At 47.9% G+C, this 20,106-nt stretch overlaps 1 protein-coding gene across 9 annotated transcripts in view; it reads right to left on the bottom strand.

The window, feature by feature from the left end:
* Nucleotides 1–19,182, bottom strand: part of IGSF5 (immunoglobulin superfamily member 5) — an 81,881-nt gene extending 62,699 nt beyond the window's left edge. For 4 of the 9 annotated variants that reach the window (XM_059392373.1, XM_059392374.1, XM_059392372.1 and 1 more), the window contains exons 1-4: nucleotides 17,758–19,178; nucleotides 13,584–13,662; nucleotides 7,202–7,519; nucleotides 2,126–2,425 (exon numbers count right to left, since the gene is read on the bottom strand). In XM_059392373.1, the coding sequence (XP_059248356.1) occupies nucleotides 2,126–2,425; nucleotides 7,202–7,519; nucleotides 13,584–13,641 (676 nt within the window). In that variant the 5' untranslated portion in view covers nucleotides 13,642–13,662; nucleotides 17,758–19,178. Of the gene's footprint in view, nucleotides 1–2,125; nucleotides 2,426–7,201; nucleotides 7,520–13,583; nucleotides 13,663–17,757 lie in introns of all 9 variants that reach the window. The other 5 variants (XM_059392367.1, XM_059392366.1, XM_059392365.1 and 2 more) reach the window with 4 other exon arrangements.
* Between the last annotated feature and the right edge of the window lie 924 nt (nucleotides 19,183–20,106).

Raw genomic sequence — 20,106 nt, 5'->3', positions numbered from 1 at the left:
TTACATATTTTTTTGCCATAATAAAAAGAAACTAAATCATTCAGTACCAAAAAAAAAAAAAAGCATTGATGTTCACCAGATCCATGTCAAAGATCTGGCAGTCCTGGATCCCTTTTCCTGCTAGCAAAAGCTGGTACTGGTACGGCTGCTCTATGTGGATGGAGTTTGATGGCTGTGTCCCAATGGGCCCATGCACTCTGTCTTCTACCTGACACATGTATTCATTCACACTTTCATTTCTGTTGTCTACCTGGTCTCTGGGAGCATCTGAGTCAGAGACAGGAGACAAAGTCCTAACAACAGGGGAGCAAGCTTGTGCTTACTGCACTGAGGATCAATCCCTGCAGTGCAAAGCACAGAATCCCTGGTATTGACCACAGGGTAGACTCTGAATGGATTTTTAGAGGTTCATGGAGACATTATCATGGGTTGACTTGTGTCTCCCTAAAATTCATGTTTAACTACTAACCCCCAGTGCTCCCAGAATGTGAGCTTACTTGGAAATAGAGTATTGCAGACATAATTTAACTAAGATCAGTTTATACTGGATGGGATGGGTCCTCTAATCCAATATGACTAGAGTCTTTATTTTTAAAAAAGAGAAATTTGGACCCAGAGAAGCACACAGGAAAAACCATGTGAAAATGAAAACAGAGGTTAGGCTGATGCTGCTAGAAGCCAAGAAACACCAAAGACTGCCAGAAAATACCAGAAGCTAAGAAAGAGGACTAGAGATCGTTCCCTTATAGTCTTCTGAAAGAACCAACCCTACCAACCCCTTGATTCAAACATCTAGCTAGATGAGGATCCACTCATAGTCCTGTTGTGCAGGTCAATTTGGTTAACATCAGAGAAGCACTTAAAACAGAGTCTTTACTTGGCAAATGCTGTGAAGCACTGTTTCATCTTCTTCCTCGTCCCCCTCTTCCTCTCCTCCTTCTCCCCCTCCTTCCCCCTCCTTCTCTTTCCTCTTCTTCTGTTTCTCCTTCTTCTCCTTCTCCTCCTCCTCCTCCTCCTCCTCCTCCTCTTCTTCATCATCATCAGTCTTGCTCTGGCTATAGCTTTGTTCTGAACTTCTAATAAAGTTGCTTTTGTAGTGGGACAATCTTTGCACCAAGAGGGAACCCTTTCCTGGCTTCTGGCCGCTGTTCCACCCCAACCCAATGCATGACCTGGAATAGAGCACAGCACATCTCTGGGCCTCCCTTTCTACCCTCTTGCAAAATGAAGGACTTTAAGTAAATCTCCAGCTCTGGGTCCCATGTTTTCTCATTGGCCTGGGCTGACCCCGAGCTCAAGCAGTCTCTGCAGCCCTTTAGGCTGCGTAATTAAAGGTTTTGGTATGCCGAGTACCCTACAGTGGGTTCTCCTGGAGATCTAAACTTTAAATTATTTTTATTTAAAATCAATTAATTAACATACAGTGTATTGTTAGTTTCAGAGGTAGAGTCTAGTGATCCATCAGTTGCATACAACACCCCATGCTCATCACATGAAGTGCCTTCCTTAATACCCATCACTCAGTTACCCCATTTCCCCACCCAACTCCTCTCCAGCAACCCTCAGTTTGTTTACCATAGTTTAGAGTCTCGTATAGTTTGTCTCCCTCTCAGATTTCATCTCATTTATGTCACTTTGTTGGGTTTTAAGGAGTATAAGACTTGGTACATTCAAATACACTGTGGATTTGCCAGTTTAAAAAAAGTGAAACCATAATCTACTAAGATTGGAAGGAATCCAATAGCATCTGTACACCCCCCTCAAATATTAGAAGAACTTGTCTCATACTGGGGATAAGATTAAATGAAACAATGATTAAAAATACAGAGAAACACTGACTTCAAGTATTTATCACTGAACTGATGCTGTTTTGTGATAAATAATCGTCAAAGTTCTTAATGGTTTCCACAGTGAGTAGAAAAGAAAGACACACCGAAGATGAAATTTAAAAGCAAGTGGAATCATAGGGTCATGAAGCCGACGCTGATTGTCCGCATTACCATCCCTACCCAAAGTCAAGGTCACTCTACAATTGTCCTAGGCATTGTTGATTAAGAGCACCACATATAAAGTATAAGCATGCAACAATAATTTTTTTTATATAAAGCAAAATGTCTTCACTTACCCCAAGAAGGCTCAACCACAGTAAGATTCACAGTTACAGACTTGTGGGCATTCAGGCCCTTCATGTTAGCCAGGCATGTCAGAGTCCCGTTGCCCTGTGGCGTGAAAGTCAGGATGCTCACTGCACTTTGGAGGTCGTCGGGCTCCAGACCAGAATAATAGCTTGAGTGGCTCACCGGAACGCCGATCTCCCAGGAAATATCCGGGAGAGGGATCCAGCCCAATGCATGACAAGTCACATTACAGGGTTTATCCTCAGTGACTACAAGGTTGCCTCTGGGAATGAGCAACTCCCCCATAACTAGAGAAGAAAAGAGAAGCGTTCTGAAGGAGTGACCATGACTCTCTTGGTTCCAAGTTTTCTTTACTTTTTCCTTCAAATCACATATCACTAGCATTATCTTCCCAAGTCCAAACTGGCTGTGTCTGTATCGAGAAACTTCACTCAGGTTTTATCTGTGTTATTGATAATTGATACCCACCAAGTTCATGAAAGAAGGTGAGGTTGCTCATCAGAAAACAAATAATTCCAGAGAAAATGTATAAATAAAAATCAGGATCCAGGGGAGTATAAATTATATGGAAAAGAGGGCAAATGTGCCTGCCCTAAGAGGCTACAGAACCACAACAAAGTGGGGTTGCCAAGTTGTCCTGGGAGCCAAAGCAAAAAGGGAAAAACCTTTACATTCTTCTCCATTGAAAGGAGATGACATCTCAAAGTCTTATGGAAAAGCAAGTCTCTCCTGGCCTTTGGTCAGTCAGATTCATTTTATTTATTTTTTGGGTCACACATTTTGAACGTAGCTTCTTATGACAGTTCCTTAAAGTATATTTCCAATTACAAATTGAATCAAAATCAAATCTAATGGCAAAAACGGTTCCCCTAAATCACATATCAGAATAGAATACTCTGATAAAGTATTTTCAGGATTTTATTAAAGTCCCACCTGCCCATGCCAGTGTGAACACTGTGGGCAAGCCGTCTGGACGGAGTGCTTGTGCGTGCTGCTATTAACCAGGTCCCCTGAGGACTGGCTCCGGTAAAGACACAGCCTTAGTGAAACACATAAATATTGGAACACCCCAAATAAAACAGCCTTCCTGTTGTGTAGTAGAACGGGAAGAACACTGGACTGAGGATCCAAAACTCTGTACTCACTCCTGGACACCACACACAATCGCCATCACCTGCAGCAAGTCACTGACATTTTCAGGCTCCGTTTTTCACTGGACAAGTGAAATAATTTGACTAAATCAGAGGTTTTCCAATGTTTAGGTTTCAGTATCTTTTAAAACCTTAAAAATCATGAAGACTCCAAAGACTTTATGTGGATTCTTCCTACCAATATTTACCATACTTGAAATCGAAACTTTTAAATATCTATCTTATAACAACAATGATAACCCACATGTATTTGTGAAAATATACCTCTATTTTTAAACCAAAATAAATTATTTGAAAAATCATTGTTTTATATTTATGCGAGTCTCTTTAATCCCTGGCTGGATTCTCATATCAGCTTCTGCATTCACTCTTTTGCAATATATTGCTTTAGTTGAAATATATTAAAAACATCTGACCCCCCTGTGGATATATAGGTGGAACAGTGAGAAGGCTTTTCAGATAATCAGGGATAGTCTTTGATACTGTACCAAAACTTCACAAGTAGTGGTTTCTTACAGGCTAGTCACATTGTGGAAACTGAACCTGTATAAAGGAATTATCATTTCCTTTTATGTTAAAATCCACTCTTCTATCTGGCACTACTATTGATCTTTCACTCTTGCATTCCTTTGTATCATTATCCCTTGATAATTTAGGGAATGAGGGTCCACAGAGTTATGCAGACTTTCCGAATGTACAGTGAGAGCCTCCCTGTGCACCTACTACAATGACAACAGGAAAGGCAACTCACATCTTAGTATTATTATGGGGCAGTTGTGACCTCACAGACCCTGAAAGGGTCTAGGGGATGCCCAAGGGTTCCCCAACTACATGGAACTGGGTCAGCTCTGAAAGCTCTTCTTACTCTGAGACGTTACATTTCCGATTATGACTTTCCTCAGCAGTCTCTTGGAATAAGTAGAGCATCTTTGCTAATGCGAGGATTACTACAAATGCAACAATGAGAGGGAATAGATTTGTCCTTCAAACTGGATTTTGTCCTTATTCCTTTTCCTCCATTCATTGTTTCATATGATGGACAGGTTTAAGATGACAGAAACCGGAAGGAATGGCATTGCCTCAATTAATAACGGATGATCTTGAACTGAAGTCTAGTGTCCCTCAAAACACAAGAGGTCTGGGCACCTAGGTGGCTCGGTCGCTGGACATCTGCCTTCTGCTTGGTTCATAATCCCAGGGTCCTGGGATCGAGCCCCACATCGGGGTCCCTGCTTAGCAGGAAGTCTGCTTCTCCCTCTCCCCCTCTCCCTGCTTCTCTCTCTCACTGTCTCTCTCTCTCTCTGTGTCAAATAAATAAATAAAAGTTTAAAAAAACAAAAAGAAAAAAATACAATAGAACTAGAATTTGGTGCATGGTTGATAGACTGGACAAGTGAAACAGTCTGAAGCATTTCCTTTTTCTATATATATTTGTGATTCGACTTTTCCCATTGGCTTTCACAGAACTTATCAAGCAGCACGACAAACACTTTATACCAAGGTGATGACTAGAACATTCACATAGATTTTGGATGACTCAACATGGAGTTATGCAAGCTGTCTTTATTTTTATTGCTGATACACGAGGAGGAAAAAATAAATCTTTGGATAATTCGTTTTAAAAATAAAATGGATGCCTCCTCTTTTTTGAAGATTCTTTTCCCTTGAAAGAGATCCTGCTGTGTGGAGAACATTTGTTCCTCTAGGAACAAAGTGCCATTCCGGACACTGCAACCTGGGCAGTGCGACCACGTTTGGTCCCTGCTGTAAGGTTTCTTCTGCATGACCTTGGTAAAGAATTTAATCTCCATAGAAGCTTGTTTTTCCATTTGTATTAAAGCCAAAAGCTACAATAATTACCAACAAATAAAAATGCTTGTGTGGGTATATTCAGACAACTTCATAGATGCATAGCTTTGAGAAAGCTGCTATAAAACCACATGGATTGATGAACTTGATAGGCTATAAGCATATCAAGAAGTCATGCCTTTGACCCTGCTTTCTTGACCGATGGGCGCTCTCTTCCTCTCTACCTTTTCCATCTTACCTATCATCCTCAGACCCCCAAGCACAAAAAGGCACCTCACTATGGAGTCATCCATGAAATCTTGGCTTATTCTCTCTTCCCCCTTCCCGATTCAAACCTAAGCTTGTCTCCCACTCAGGGTCCTTGCCAGTCTCTCCAATGCACCAATGCTATTCATGCCTTTGCTTTATCTACTCTTCATGTAAGGTCCTAAAGGGCAAGACTCTGCCTTATCCTACTCATCTCTGAGACCCCCTTCAGATGCCTCACACAAGGGCGTGCTCTTATTGGGCAGGCAATAAGTAATAGCAGTTAGCTATATGGAGACTGCTAGAACCCAGGAGCTATTTTAAAGGCTTTACATGAACCTACTCATGTGATCCCACAACTACCCTATACTGAGAAAACTAGGGCATGAGGCATCAGATAACATGGCCAAGGTCACACAGTTAGTAAGTGATGAAGCTGGAATCTTCATCTAGCATACAGGTCCCAGCCTGCATCATGAACCACAAGACCACTCTGGCTCCCAACTACATGTGCAATGAGCTGAACCAGACAGGACTTTGGAGTCTTCAAACCATCCTCTGTCACTGTTTCATCAAATCCTCACAGTAAACCAGCAAGGTGGGCAGGGAAGCTTTATCCCCATCTTAGAGATGAAGAAGTGGAGCCTCCTCAGGGGTCACCAAGCTGGTAATTGATGAAAGCCAAATCAGAACTCAAATCTTTGATTCCCTTTCTCCTGTGTTCATTCCCTTATACCACAAATTATTATAATAAGAATCTAGTCGTGCAAACTAAGCCAATAATCTAGGTAGTCTCAGAAAAGCACTATTCAGAAAACGTCATCAAACCTCATAAAATTGAAGACACATAAACATAAAGAGACAACAATTTGACTAACAATTGACAACAATCACTAAGAAAAAAAAAAGTAGAAATAGGTAGGCATGCATCTCTACCAAGTGTTATCAAACTGGATTTGATGCAACATTAACACAAATCCAACGTTTGGAAACTTCTCCTAGATAAGCAAATAAATAGACATAAGAAAACTTTCAAACATATGATGTGGTCTGCTGTAAGAAATGCTGCCACAGAAATCAGAAGCTCTACCAGCTCCAGTGCATCTAAAAATATCACCGAATTACAAAAAGAGTGCAAAGTGATCAAACTTTGACAAAGATGTTCTGAATTCTTGTAAAACATCCTTTTTTTCACTATATGGAGTGTTTTGGAGCATCTCACAATTGGGCATCTCACAATTCCCTCTAAGAATGAAAAATAAGTCGTCCATTACAGTAAGTTTCATTCACTCTTCTCTAAAACACTTGGTATACTTAGTGAACACACATCTTTGACTATAAGAACTTCTGGAGGCAGGAGAGAAGAGAAGATGGGCAGAGTTCAGCTGGAAAGGGGTAAAGGGTAAAGCATGATTCAAAGTGCATACAGGACGTAAGGCAAAGAGACAAAGTCAAGTGCATAAAAAACTAGAGAAAAGGCAGGATTGGCAGTCCTCCCTAAATCAAAGAGCAGTGACCACAACTGGCCTGGGGAGAATCCGGGCTAAATGTCACAAAAGCTATCAGCACTGATACAGTTCAGATGGAAAGGGGTAAGATCTGTGTTTAAGAATCTTAGTGAGAGAAACAGGAAAGGAGACGAGAGACGAGAGAAACAGCAAGAAGGGAAGTAGAAAGAGAATCAGTGAGGGAGGGGGTGAGATCGATATTCGTTGGTTTGGGATCATTCCAAGTGTAAGTCCAGGTGCCAGCAGACCCATCATCACACGTTCATGAACTCCAAAGGGTCCCTCCATTCCCCTGGTGTCTGACCCAGCAGATGCCACCTGCTCCGCTCAGGGGCCCCTGTGTACCCACCTTGGACGGAAAGGAAGGCAGAGGCATCCCGGTCGCTGTTCTGGAGGCTGCATTTGATGCGCCCGGTGTCCCCGAGCTGCACATCATGGATTATCATCTCAGAGATGGAGTTGCTGCCCTCTTGATAGCTGGCGGAGGTAAAGCGGTTGTTGGTGATGATGGGCTCTGTGGGCGTGACGCTCAGCACCACCATGTCATTCAGAGCCCACATGATGAGCCTCCAGCCCGGCGAGACGGTGCAGTTGAAGCGAGCCTCCGAGCCCTCCAGCACCGTTGCATTCTTGGGGCCTTCTATGATTTGATAGCTGGATCCAGAAGCTGGAAGGCAGCCAGTTTTTCAAGGAGGTAAGTGAGCAGATCTATGTAAGTCAACCGTACGGTTTAACCCTTCTGTATTTACCAGCTGTGACCTCTGGAGACCCAGTGGTCAGACTCCATGTCTTCCTGACCCCGACACCATGTGACAGGAAGCCACACACCCCTCCTTTCCAATCTCTCTTCACAGTTCTCAGCGCTCCCACCAAACTGGAAGCAAAAAAAGATGTTTTCCTCAACCTCCAGAGATATGTTACCTTGAATACCCAGAGCCCAGCTCTGCCAAGAAAAGTTTTTTTCACCTTTACTATGAAATGGGAGTTATCTTCCCAGTAAAAGGGGAAGGATCTTTGATTTCCACCTCTGAGGAAATCCCAAGGCTTCTCTTCACAAAGAGAATGGGGAACACTGTATGCGGTGATCACAGCCCCGTGTGTACCCTGCCCTCTTAGAGCCCCCAAGTGGGATGCTCGGGACAGTGTCTGGGCTGGAGAATAAACAAGGTCAAGAGAGAAGGAATCCAGTTGGAAAAAGACAACAGCTGCGTCCTGAGTACGCTGCCATGGAGTGATAGGTCCGTCAGTCACCAAGTATCAAGAGAACCGGACTATCATGAGTCACACTTCTCCTCTTAAGGTCCAGAAGAGACCTCAGTGGGGAGATACAAAGAGAGGGAATAGGGTAGATAGAAGGATGTGGGGATGGGCTTTCCTATTGCGAACCACCACGCGATGCGTCCGGCAGCCTCGTCCAAGTCTCACCACCCTGAGCACTGGGTTTTAAACCCCAGCAGACAGTCAGGTGCTCACAAGCGTAAGACCACGGTCTCTCAGGTGAGACTCCTGACTCAATGGACAAGCGATCTCAACTTCTCCATGCCCCACTCCCCTCAGCTGCAAACACAGTCACTAATACTACGGCAACTTGTTTCAAAAGCCAAATATGATAATCCACTTGACGTCCTTCAGAGGACCCCCAAGCCCTCAGCAAATGTCATTTCTATGTGACATGCAACAAGCCAAGGATGTCACAGATTGAAGTAAAATTTCTTCCTTCACCCTTTACACCACATTCAACCCTTAGCTCACCAGATGCACCGTGACTCCAGTGAAATCTGGAGTGACAGCTCCTGACTGGTATTCCACATGGGGTACACCAAGGGCTCTCCAGCTCACGTGACCTCAGCCATAGTCACCTGAGATGGATTGCTCTACACCAGAAGAGCTCAGGATATCTTCTGGGCATGTAGGACCGAAGTTCTAATCATCTTAGAGGAGCCAACCAGCAGTGAAAGTTTTCAAGGCCTTCCCGTGTTTGCAATAAAAATTCAAAGTAGAACTTGCACAGCAAATGATAGTCTTCAAAATCTCTGAATGCTCATGTTTTTACCATCTATTGTTTAACAACAAAGAAGTAAAGAGCAGCAATGCCCAGGACTTGGACCACAGCGGTGAGCTGAGACCCAAACTCGGACCTTCTCTCTTTCTTCCTTTCCCTTCTGATCTCACTCAGGGTTTACAGCAAAAAGGACCCCTGGAAGACCATGCCCGGTGGTTTCTTCTCAGCCCTACCTGCTTCATCAGTAAGACAACAATGGATTCCTCTGACTTTCCGGAGCTTTATGATTCTGGTGGGTCCACGGGGCAGCCAGCTATATACACTGATGGCCCCAAATCACTGCAGCCCCCCGCCCTTCCAGCTTCATAAGGTCAACTTGTATTACAGGTTCTAAAAGAATCTCATTACAGCTCTACAGCTTCCTGGGGAGACACCACACCCTGGACAGGCATTATCATGTTAACACATCACCTGAGCACCCAGGATGCACTGTCTGCTGCACAGACAGTGTCCCAGAGGCAAACAGGACCCACGGGAGAGGCAGCCAGGATCAAGGTCAAGGAAGGGATCCTGTGGAGTCCAAAGAGGCAGAACCGAGGGCAAATCAGAATTAACTAAAACGGTTGCTGTGTTTGGGTAAGCATGATGGCTATTCATTTTTTTTTCTTTTTGGAGGGAGGGGGGTCTCTGGGTGTGATAGGAAATGAGAGATGGTGAGATCCTAAAAGAACAGCCACTACTGGGTATCCTCCCTTATCCCTGGACAAGTGCCTCTGATCCAAGGATCCCTTTGATCTGGGATTTTAGAAAAAGAAAAAAGCTTGAGGAGGGAAATCAGAATTGATTCCCCAGGGAAGCCACATCCTCTGTGACAACTCAGCTCTTTCTACAAGCCCTGAGCTGCACCTTAAGAAGGACAAAAGAAAAAAAAGAGCCAAATCTACACCCTGAGGAAAGACACACACTCTCTCCACCCCACAGTGTGACAACAGTGCTCTTCTCCTGTTCCTGATGCAGGTCACAAGAGCTAAGTGGACAGAACCCAGGTTTGGATGTGGACAGAACTCAGACGGCTGAGACCCTGGCTTCCCCGCCAGGAGCTCGGTCCAAGCAGTCCCACTGAATACGCAGACCCGTTCAGAACCATGACTCCCTCATGGCCTGGTAGGGGTAGACAGCTTATTTCACTCCAAGCCAGCAGACTGCTGCGTGTGACCAAGACAACACGTAGGCCACATACCTTACTTCACAGGTGGGAGGTGAGGCAGAGGAAGACCAAATGGGAACACCTTGAGTTTGAGCCTGCCCTCTAAATTAAACAGGAGGCACCCCGTCTTAAGCACTCCATTCCCCTGACAGCGTCACCCGCAGTCTTGGCTTCCCACCATGGGTAAACCCATCGTTAGGCCTGCCTCGTGACTCAGAAGCTATATCCCGATAATGTGAGATCCTGGAGCCTCCTTCCTCTCCCTGAGTCCTATCAGCTACGGTGTGTGTAACCCTGCCCTGTACAGAACAAATAGGAGAAAACTGTAAATAAGACCTTCATCAAACACAAAACATGCCTTTCCTTCTCCTCCCCCTTTCATTCTGTAGAGCAAACAGGCGAATTGGGGCAGAGCCACGGCAAAGATCAGGGTCCCCCTCCCAGACACTTCCCTGGCTGCCAACTGTGGTGGTCGCCCAACTCAGGAGTCGATCCACTTCCAGGATCCTCACTCACACGCACACTCTAATTTCCATCTTAGCATCCCAACACCTTGCTTCCTCCCCTGCCATGGATCCTACTCCACCAGGCATCTCTATGAATGACGGGCTGCAGCCCCGACTGAAGTGCATCTCTTTGAGTCACTGCATCTTCCCATCTGCAAAATGGGAATCACTCCAACAGTAGCTCCTCTGCCTGCTTCCGTGCCTCCCACCAGCCCTCCATCACTTGATCCTAAACATGGATGATACCAACCTTCTGCAAAAGCGGTCTCATAGCTCCCTGTGGGAGCAGCTGGCCGTCTCCCTGGCAGGAGGCTAGACCCCCCTATTCTTCCACTCTCCTCCAGCAGGCTCCTCACTGTACCTGAGGACCCCTCACCTTCCCCCTTCTCTTACTCAGCACTGGAAAGGAATCAAAAAGCAGACAATTAAAAGCAGAAGGGTCAAAGGGAAATGAAATGGATTTAGCAGCAGAGAAATGGTTTGGTATGACAGCTCTGAGAAAGAAAACGGGAGTCGGAACACATCAGCGATTGGGACAGCCGGGAAGGAAACTGGGAAGTGAGGGAGGGGTTCTGAAACACCTGCAGAGTCCCCGCAATCACTGCGGTGCCACCAGCACCCAGAACTGTTATCTACATGACAACCAACCAGTGGGATCTTCTCAGCAAACCAGTGTGATCACAGACCCCTCCTCCACCTCCCACCTCCATACTCAGACTTTGTTTAAATATTTTAAGCACATCCACTTTAGATAAAGAGCAGATAACCCTTACCATTACCACATTTTAAGACCTTACTTAGTCTCACATTAACCTCCTTCTGCCCCAAACTCCAGACTCCGGCCACCAGACTATCCTAAATTTATCAAACTTACCAAGTCTTTCTGGCCCCAGGGCCTTTGCACAGACAGTGATCAGCCTGGCATACCAGTCTTGCTTACACCTCAGCTCCCAGTCTAGTTGTCTCCTCCCCAGGGAAGCCTTCCCAGACTATTAGGTTGAATTATCCTATAACTGGCTTTCAAATTGTAGAAGCAATTATCACAATGGTGATTTTATATTGATTTTTCACCTAATGCCTGATTCCCCTGCTAGACTGTAAGATATTTGTTAGCAGGGACTATGCCTGGTTTTGCTCATCGCCACATCCCAGTGCCTGCAATTAAATGGCACCGAACAGGCCCTCAGGGAATACTCACTGAGTAAATAAGTAAGGGTGTTGGGTTCTAAATAACCCATTACACTGGGGAAGGTAGAGAGGAGAGAGCTGACAGGAACCCGTTGGATGCACAGAGACACATGAAAGTGTCTCTACTCCAAGACTTTCCAAGATGAAACATCCAAGGGGCTCAGGCTTTTGTGATGGACCCCATCTCCCAGGGGGCATAGGAATTAGCCCATACCCTCTTCCCTCCTGGAACAACCATCTCCACGCCTCAACCAGAGCCATCCCTTTGTCCAAAATAGAGAGTCGGGGAAAAATACCTCAGAAAAACGGTAGACCCCCTGGCATATCAGTTTCCTGCTGAGCTGCTAGAAGAGATCTTTGCTGCTGTGGCTGAAATAGCCACGGTAGAGCCTTGTCCTTAAAATGTGTGCTGAGTGTGTGGTCTACTAGCCCCAAGATAAGTTCTAAGCTCCACACGAGTGGGGACAGTGTTCACTCTCCACTCTACAAACAAATGTTTATCCAGCAGCTACTAAACATCTCTCACTGTGCACTGTAAGCCAGGAGTTTCCAAACATCTTGGTGCCCAAAAACTTGTAACACCACAGCCTGGTCCCCTGGGTTTAATGTCTCCACACACCCAAACCAAAACTCACAAAACAGTCCCTACTGCCCATAACACACCCCAATAGTCCCTATACTGTTTTATGTCTTTTCCGTTTTTTCAATAAATATTGAATATTGGGGGAGGGGATATCGAGTGTCTGAAAGGGGGCATTCGTGGGAGGTGCTTGATGTCACTGTTGATACACGAAGGTATTCAGTTTGTGAAAAGTCATCAAACGGCACCTCTATGACTTGTGTGCTTTTCTCTATGTTTATTATGCTTAAGTACAATGCCTTCAAGTCACCACATAAGGAATACAGCGCAGATAGCTTTGCAGTTTAAAACCTAGTTGAGGGGTGCCTGGGTGGCTCAGTGGGTTAAGCCTCTGCCTTCGGCTCAGGTCATGATCCCAGGGTCCTGGGATGGAGCCCCGCGTCAGGCTCTCAGCTCAGTGGGGAGCCTGCTTCCTCCTCTCTCTTTCTGCCTGCCTCTCTGCTTACTTGTGATCTCTGCCTGTCAAATAAAAAAATAAATCTTAAAAAAAAAAAAAAGCACCTAGTTGAGAAGACAAGACAAACACACCCGAAGAAAAGAAATCTAGACAAGACATAATGAGAGAAAGCTGGGGGAGCCAACTCCACGCGCCCTAAGGACCCCTTAGTCTGCTCGCTCCTTCTCCTGCAAAGTGAAGTCAGATCAGGAGGCCCGGGCCAGGGATACCCTGGAGTCCATGCCAGCTCACACCCTGAGGGAGATCCAGGATGAGGAGAAGCCGATGGGAGAAATGTCAGGCCTCACAGGCATCCACATGCCCCTCCCCCCGCCGCCCCGTCAATAAACAGGAGCTGGGATTATCACCCTGAACACTGCCAGGTCAGGAGGGCTTCAGGCAGGAGGAATTGGGCCTTCCTTGAAGGCCAAGTATACATGGAAGAAGAGAAAACCAGGAAGAGGTTGGGACATTTCAGTAAGAGCATAAGCATGGGAAGGTACAGAAGGCAAAGACCCACACCAGCCACAACCCAATGAACAGGACTATTGGGCCAGATGCCCATGAAGGACTTCTCCCACAGCTCAGTCAGCAGAGCTGGGAAATGGGCCCAACCGGAGAGACCCCACTGTGGGAAGGGCCCAAGGCAGAAGCTTCTGGCAGTCACCTGTCCAGGCTGCCTCCTCTGGGTTCCCTTCTGCCCACTTCAGCGGATGCCCATGAAAGTTCCACCAACCTCCCAAGAGCCCTACCTGCCAGCCCGGCCAGGACAACCAGTGTGGCCGGGATGCCTTTCCAGCTGCTCTCCATCCCCACACGTTTTCTTCACCCCTGGAGAAACAAAGCAGGCAGGTCACAGTCTGCCACGGATGAACATCTGCCATTCCGAGCACACAGAGCCCCTCCTAGCTCATGGGTCCATGGATGGGTTAGAGCTTCTCGGCATGGTCACGGCACCAGCCACCCCCTTCCACCTGCTGGATCAGAAGCTCCAGGGGCAAGCCCAGAGATCTGTCTAAGCAATGCAACAAGGAGCCAGTTCTGGCATGTGCTCAAGTTTGAGAATCACTGTATTAATTGATCTTACTCCCAAGCCCATGTATAAATTACGGAATGCAGATGGTATACCATTCCCGCGGAAGCCCTCACCAAGATGCAGGGGTGCGGGCTTACTGCTCTTCATTTCAATCATGGTGTTTTAATCACTGGGAAAAAGAAATCCTGCCTATGAGAAGTTCACATTATCAAAAAGAGGCAACAAAATAGGAAGAAAAAAATAGAACATAAGCTTATTAGAAGGTGCCAAAGCTATGAAGAAAAAGAGAATAGGAGAGTGTGTACAAGTGTGCATGGGGTGGGCTGGCTCTGACCACAATTAAGGAAGTTGGAGAAAGGCTCCCGAGAAGCTGCCCTGTGAACAGTGAAGGAGGCGAGGTTGACAGCCCCGGGGGCATCTTCGGAGGAGCTTTTCAGGCAGCAGAGCAGCAGGTACAAAAGCCCTGGGGTGGGAAGGTGCCTGGCATGTTTGAGAGGGCTGCAGGGCTGGGGCAGAGCGAGGAGCGAGGGAGAGGGGAGAGGTCAGAGCTAGAGGAGGCCAGGGTAGACTGAGTGAGGCCTTACTGGCCCCTTGACAGCACAGGGAGACCCTGGCATGTCCACCTCTTGGCCCTTCCTTGGAATCTCTTGTTCTTGGATAACCCTCTGCTCACCCTACACCCCACATGCTACCTGTGATTTCCCCTTCTCCCCTGCGACCAGCCTATGTGATGAAGTCACACACTCCAGGAGGTCCCACTGGAGCATTTAAAGGACATCACGCACTGAACAGGCCGGGAACTGTCCGCAAACACCACAGACCCTTAGCCGCAGAAAACGGTCTTGTTCTTTCAAACATTCTTCAACACCACCATGTGGCACACAGCTCCCTAACCGGGGAATGGTTTTCTGTGGCTTTGGCATGGACAGAGATTTCAGGGCCCCATCAGCCAGTGGGGGAGAACCCGGGGGAGCCCAACCAAACCCTCCAAAATGTGGGGTGCTGGGTTCCGGGAGAAACACCTCCCCAACCGTGAGATTTTGTCGCGAGCTGACACCTCTCCAGGGCTTCAGTCCCCTTTCTTCTGGTACAGACCAAAAGAGACAGACCTCACAGCAACACACAAGCAGAAATACAAGCAGGGAGACAGGGCACAGACTAAAACCCGCCACGCCTCAGTCTGCAGAGCACACAGCATGCAGGTCGCAAAGACACCTGAGCGGTGGTTTGAAGCATGGCAAAGATACTCAGCCCTGTAACCCACTTTCCCTCCTAGCGAGATCCTGGGCATTCACAACTCACGAGGAGGAACATAGGCTTTCTACCCCCTTTGTTTCTCCGATGTGTTGGGAAAGCAAAACTGAGCATATGTGCTCAACCATAACCACTCGTGGGCTTAAGGTAAAATTCAAAGAATGTGTGCCATGGCCCCAGTGGCGGTGGACCCCGCCCCGGCGGTAATCTAAAACAGGCTTAGGGACCCGCACAAATACGTCTCAGCAGCAAGTGCACAAACACCCGAAGTGAAATCACAGCCTTCCCGGACCGGTTCCAGATCCCGAATCATGAAGCGCCAAATAAATCATTTACTGTCAAAGTTCGATGAGCACAAGGCAGCAGGCCAGGCACCGCACCAGTCCACTGCGGGTGTAGCCCAGAGAGCTGCACCCCAGCAGCAGCTGGAGGCGAAGCTGAACCATCACGTCATAGAAGCTTACACATTTCACCGAAAGCAATAAATGCCAGGGGCGCAGCCAGCGCTATTGAGACTGCGGTGGTGGCGTAAGGTCCACCGCGGATGCTGATAACCCAGCTGAATGGGGCGCCGACCTGCGGCCAGAGGGCTGCGTTTGCCGCCGGCTCCGTTCTGTCGCCGTCCTCTCGGGCCCTGGCCTCTCCGTCGCACCGGCACTTGGTTTCCACAGAGCCCAGCGGAACCCCCAGGGCGGGCGGGTCAGGAGCTCCGGAGAGCTGCAGGACCTCAAGCGGGATTCCCGCAGACGCTGATGCGCGCCCGGCTCCCTGTGAGGGTGCGTGCCGTCAGGAAGCCGATTTCAAGTTTTAACTGAACTCAGACATTTCGCTTTAATTAAATTAGAACCTACGGCAAGTAATTTGCAAGTTAATATCTCTAGGGAGAAGCGGGACAGATCCCTGAGTTGATCTCATTCCTTTTGTGATGGAAGATTGGAAGAGCCCCCTTCCACCAAGAACCATAAGATACCTGGGAATAAACCTAACCAAAGAGGTAAAGGATCTGTGCTCGAGGAACTACAGAACACTCATGAAAGAAATTGAAGAAGACACAAAAAGATGGAAGACCATTCCATGCTCTTGGATAGGAAGAATAAACATTGTTAAAATGTCTATACTGCCTAGAGCGATCTATACTTTTAATGCCATTCTGATCAAAATTCCACCAGTATTCTTCAAAGAGCTGGAGCAAATAATCCAAAAATTTGTATGGAATCGGAAGAGACCCCGAATTGCTAAGGAAATGTTGAAAAACAAAAATAAAACTGGGGGCATCACCTTACCTGATTTCAAGCTTTACTACAAAGCTGTGATCACCAAGACAGCATGGTACTGGCATAAAAACAGACACATAGACCAGTGGAACAGAGTGGAGAGCCCAGATATGGACCCTCAACTCTATGGTCAAATAATCTCCAACAAAACAGGAAAAAATATACAGTGGAAAAAAGACAGTCTCTTCAATAAATGGTGCTGGGAAAACTGGACAGCTGTATGTAGAAGAATGAAACTCGACCATTCTCTTATACCGTACAAAGATAAACTCAAAATGGATAAAAGACCTCAACGTGAGGCAGGAATCCATCCGAATCCTAGAGGAGCACAGAGGCAGTGACCTCTTCGGATCGGGTGAGAAGATGCAAAGCCTCCTTAAGATCTCACACCTGGGGCGCTTGGGGGGCTCCGTGGGTTAACGCCTCTGCCTTCGGCTCAGGTCATGATCCCAGGGTCCTGGGATGGAGCCCCCAATGGGGCTCTCTGCTCAGCAGGGAGCCTGCTCCCCCCCATCCCTGCCTCTGCCTACTTGTGATCGCTCTCTCTCTCTCTGTCAAATAAATAAATAAAATCTTTAAAAAAAAAAATCTCACACCTTATTAAACGGTATGGCACAGGCAGGGCTGAACCACCGACCAGCCCCCTACTGCCCAGACAAGGCAAAAACAGAAGGCGTGGTCTCAGGGAGGGCAGTGCTGGATTTTACCATCTCACTCGACGCCCCACACACAAGCCCTTCTTTCTGGGGCCTGGGAAGTAGCTTGAGATGGTAAAATCCGAAGGCGCCTGCCGACATTCTGTTCCAGGCAGCGGCCTGAAGCCGAGACCCGACAGGATGGACAAGGGCCCCTCAGGGTGACTGAGAGTCAGCCGTCGCAAAATCCGTGCAAGGGGCGGCCTGCAGCCGTCGGGGCTTCCTGTGACTCGGCACCAGCTCAGCCCGGTGTCCGGCGGCCCGCGGGGACTTCAGAGCGGCTCCCCTTCCCTTCCCACAAACGGCGTTTGCAGGTGCGTGCGCTGGACAGCGGAGCCGCCGGCATTTTCCAGCGCGGGAAGCCTGAGCTCCCAGACTGCGGCGCCTCGGCTTTCCCTGCGCGCGGAGCGCAGCGCGCTGTGACAGGGGCTCCCGCTCCAGGAGCAAGTCTCCTGAATTCCGAAACGCCCGGGGCAGCCCCCTTTTAATGTTTAACTCTGCGTCCCTTGGGCACACACAACGAGTGTGTGTTTGCTGGCGGGACGCTTTTCCCGGGACAGCAGCTAGAGGCCTGCGGCCGGGCGACCCGCCCCTCAGCCGAGACAGGTGCCTGGGGACCAGCCCGCTGGACAGACAGACGCCCGGCCGCTGGCTGGAGCTGCCTTACCTCGGGCAGGAAGGCCTCCTTCCTCTTCGGGGCTTCAGAGGAGGTTCTCGGATCCCCGGGGCTTCTGGCCACGGTTCGGCCTCATTCCGCGCGGACGCAGGAACGCCCCTGTGCGGCCCCCGGAGAATCCCGACCCACGTCACCTGCTAACGACCCACGTTCCCGGCGAAATGGCTCTCCCACGTCACAGGCCAGGCTATAAACACAGAGGTGGCCTCTGCCTGCCACCCGCCTCTCGCTCCCGGAAGGTGAGCGTGCCCCAGAGTTGACATTTTTCCTGCTAATCATTAGCCAGCCCCAAACAGCAGCCTGGGCAGTGCGGTGGGGCTGGACACGCCACGGCCGCCTCGGGGTCACGGCCGCGGGCCCTGGGCCTCCGCCCCGGCTCCTCCCCCGGGCCGCTCTCGGTCCTGGTCCCGCAGCCCTGCCTGCGCCCCGTGGGCCTGGCCGGTGGTCACTCTTGCCCAGGCTGGGGGTCCTTCCCGCCCCAGGACGCGGGTCTGGACAACCTTGCCGCTCTCTGGCGTCAGTGCAGGCCCGGGGCTGGCGGAGCCGGTTCCTTCTCTGGGCCTGGCACCCGCACCGCTGCAAAAACAGGTTTTTGGCTGAAAGGAAAGAAGCCCTGAGGGGGGAGCCTTCTGGAATGTGGCCACCCCGCACTCTGCGTGAACAAAGGAACTTGGCTTCTCCAACCACTGTGGAAACTTCTGGAAAAGGCCACCACCTGGAATCCGCTGCGTAGCCCGGTCCTGAACGGTTTGCTCTCTGCGGTTCTCTCTGAGCGTCTGGCTTGTCTCCCTCCATGCGTTTTCATCTTGTCAGGGGACTCAGGGTCAAGGGCCTCTAACAGAATAGCCACCAGCATGTGGGTCATGTACTCCGCGGAAGACACCGACACAAATCAGTCCCGGTGGGGAGGGGATGTTCTCCCCGGCTGAACAGGATCAGAATACGTTCCAAAACATGCACCTTTGGCATGAAGATTACTTTAAGCTGAAAATATTTGACATTTAACCAACTTTTTTGAAAAGCCTTCTCAGAGCTTCCCTTTGCTGACTGAAAGCAGTCACTACTGGGAAATAAAGCTGCCATAAATTCTTCTTCAGGATGGATCTACCCGCAGAAGGGGGAACACTAATAAAGCCTATTCCAGACCCCTTCTCCACAGGGAGCTTGTGACCCAGAATAAGATTGAAAGACCACTCTTATGTATAGATAAGGTATAGATAAACATTATCACAAATTTTCCCATCTCCTGTCGCTTCTCCTGAAAATCTATTTGTCCTTCCAAAAACAAAAACAAAACCAAACAAAACCTGCTTGTTTTTCCCATAAGAAGCCTTCCTTTCTCCCCTTCACTTTCCCCTACTAAAGTATGTAAGTCAGTAACTAACCACTTAGTAAGCCAGAAAAATCCTTTGTTATGCATGCAGAATAAACCTTTATCTTGTTAACCTGTCTTCTGTCCATTTAATTCTCAAGTCCCAGGCATGGCACCTAAGAGGGTTAAGGAAAGCATTTTTTTTTTCCTCCTTCCCTACAAGGTCCTGTGCTGAAGCTGGTCATAAAAAATGGTGAGCAAAACAGATTCCAGGAGGCCATGCATGAGTCAAATAATCTCCCCAATACACCCAGGGCTGTAGCCTTTTATTTATGAGTTATGTCCTCAAAGGCCAAGCATAGTTCAAAACTCAAATAATTCCAGAACAATGAGCCACAAAAATGAATGACTAAGAAAAGGGTTAAGGTATAGGCAGGGAGAGATAGGAGGTCCGCTTTCCCCTGACTAGACCCACATAGGTGGCTCTGTGACCAGGCTCACAGAAAACCCAGATATGGAAATGCTTAGGGGTCCGAAACCAGTTTGTCACAAATGTCATAGACAGGTATTTTCATCATAGTTACAAACAGACCACTGAAAGTTACCAAACTTTCACTCAAAGTAAACAACGGTGCTACCAGTGACTTGTCAAGATTTAAATTCCTTGATCAGTTTTCTAGAAAAGACTAACCATAGTGGGAACCCACTCAGGACCTCTGTCACTCTAAAGAGCTTTCCTTCTCTGCTCTCACCTTCACTTAATAAACTTTCACTTCACATCACCCTATTGTCCACAAGAAACTCATTCTTCAACTCGGTGAGACAACTCTACAATCATACAACATGAAAACCCAAGACCAGTGTAGCTGATTTTTTCCCCCTGATACACCTTTTAAAATTTCCTCAGTTCCAATCCTACTATTTAGTCTCAGTCAGTACCAAGAGTCAGGAAGACTGGCCTTCGGAGCACAGTCTTAGCCTCAGCATGACTACTGGAGAATATGGTTAAGACCTTCTAGAAACTTTAA

The sequence above is a fragment of the Mustela nigripes genome, chromosome 2 (assembly GCF_022355385.1).
Source record: "Mustela nigripes isolate SB6536 chromosome 2, MUSNIG.SB6536, whole genome shotgun sequence".
In the NCBI taxonomy this organism is placed as follows: domain Eukaryota; kingdom Metazoa; phylum Chordata; class Mammalia; order Carnivora; family Mustelidae; genus Mustela; species Mustela nigripes.
This window is presented reverse-complemented; position numbering and strand designations above follow the sequence as displayed.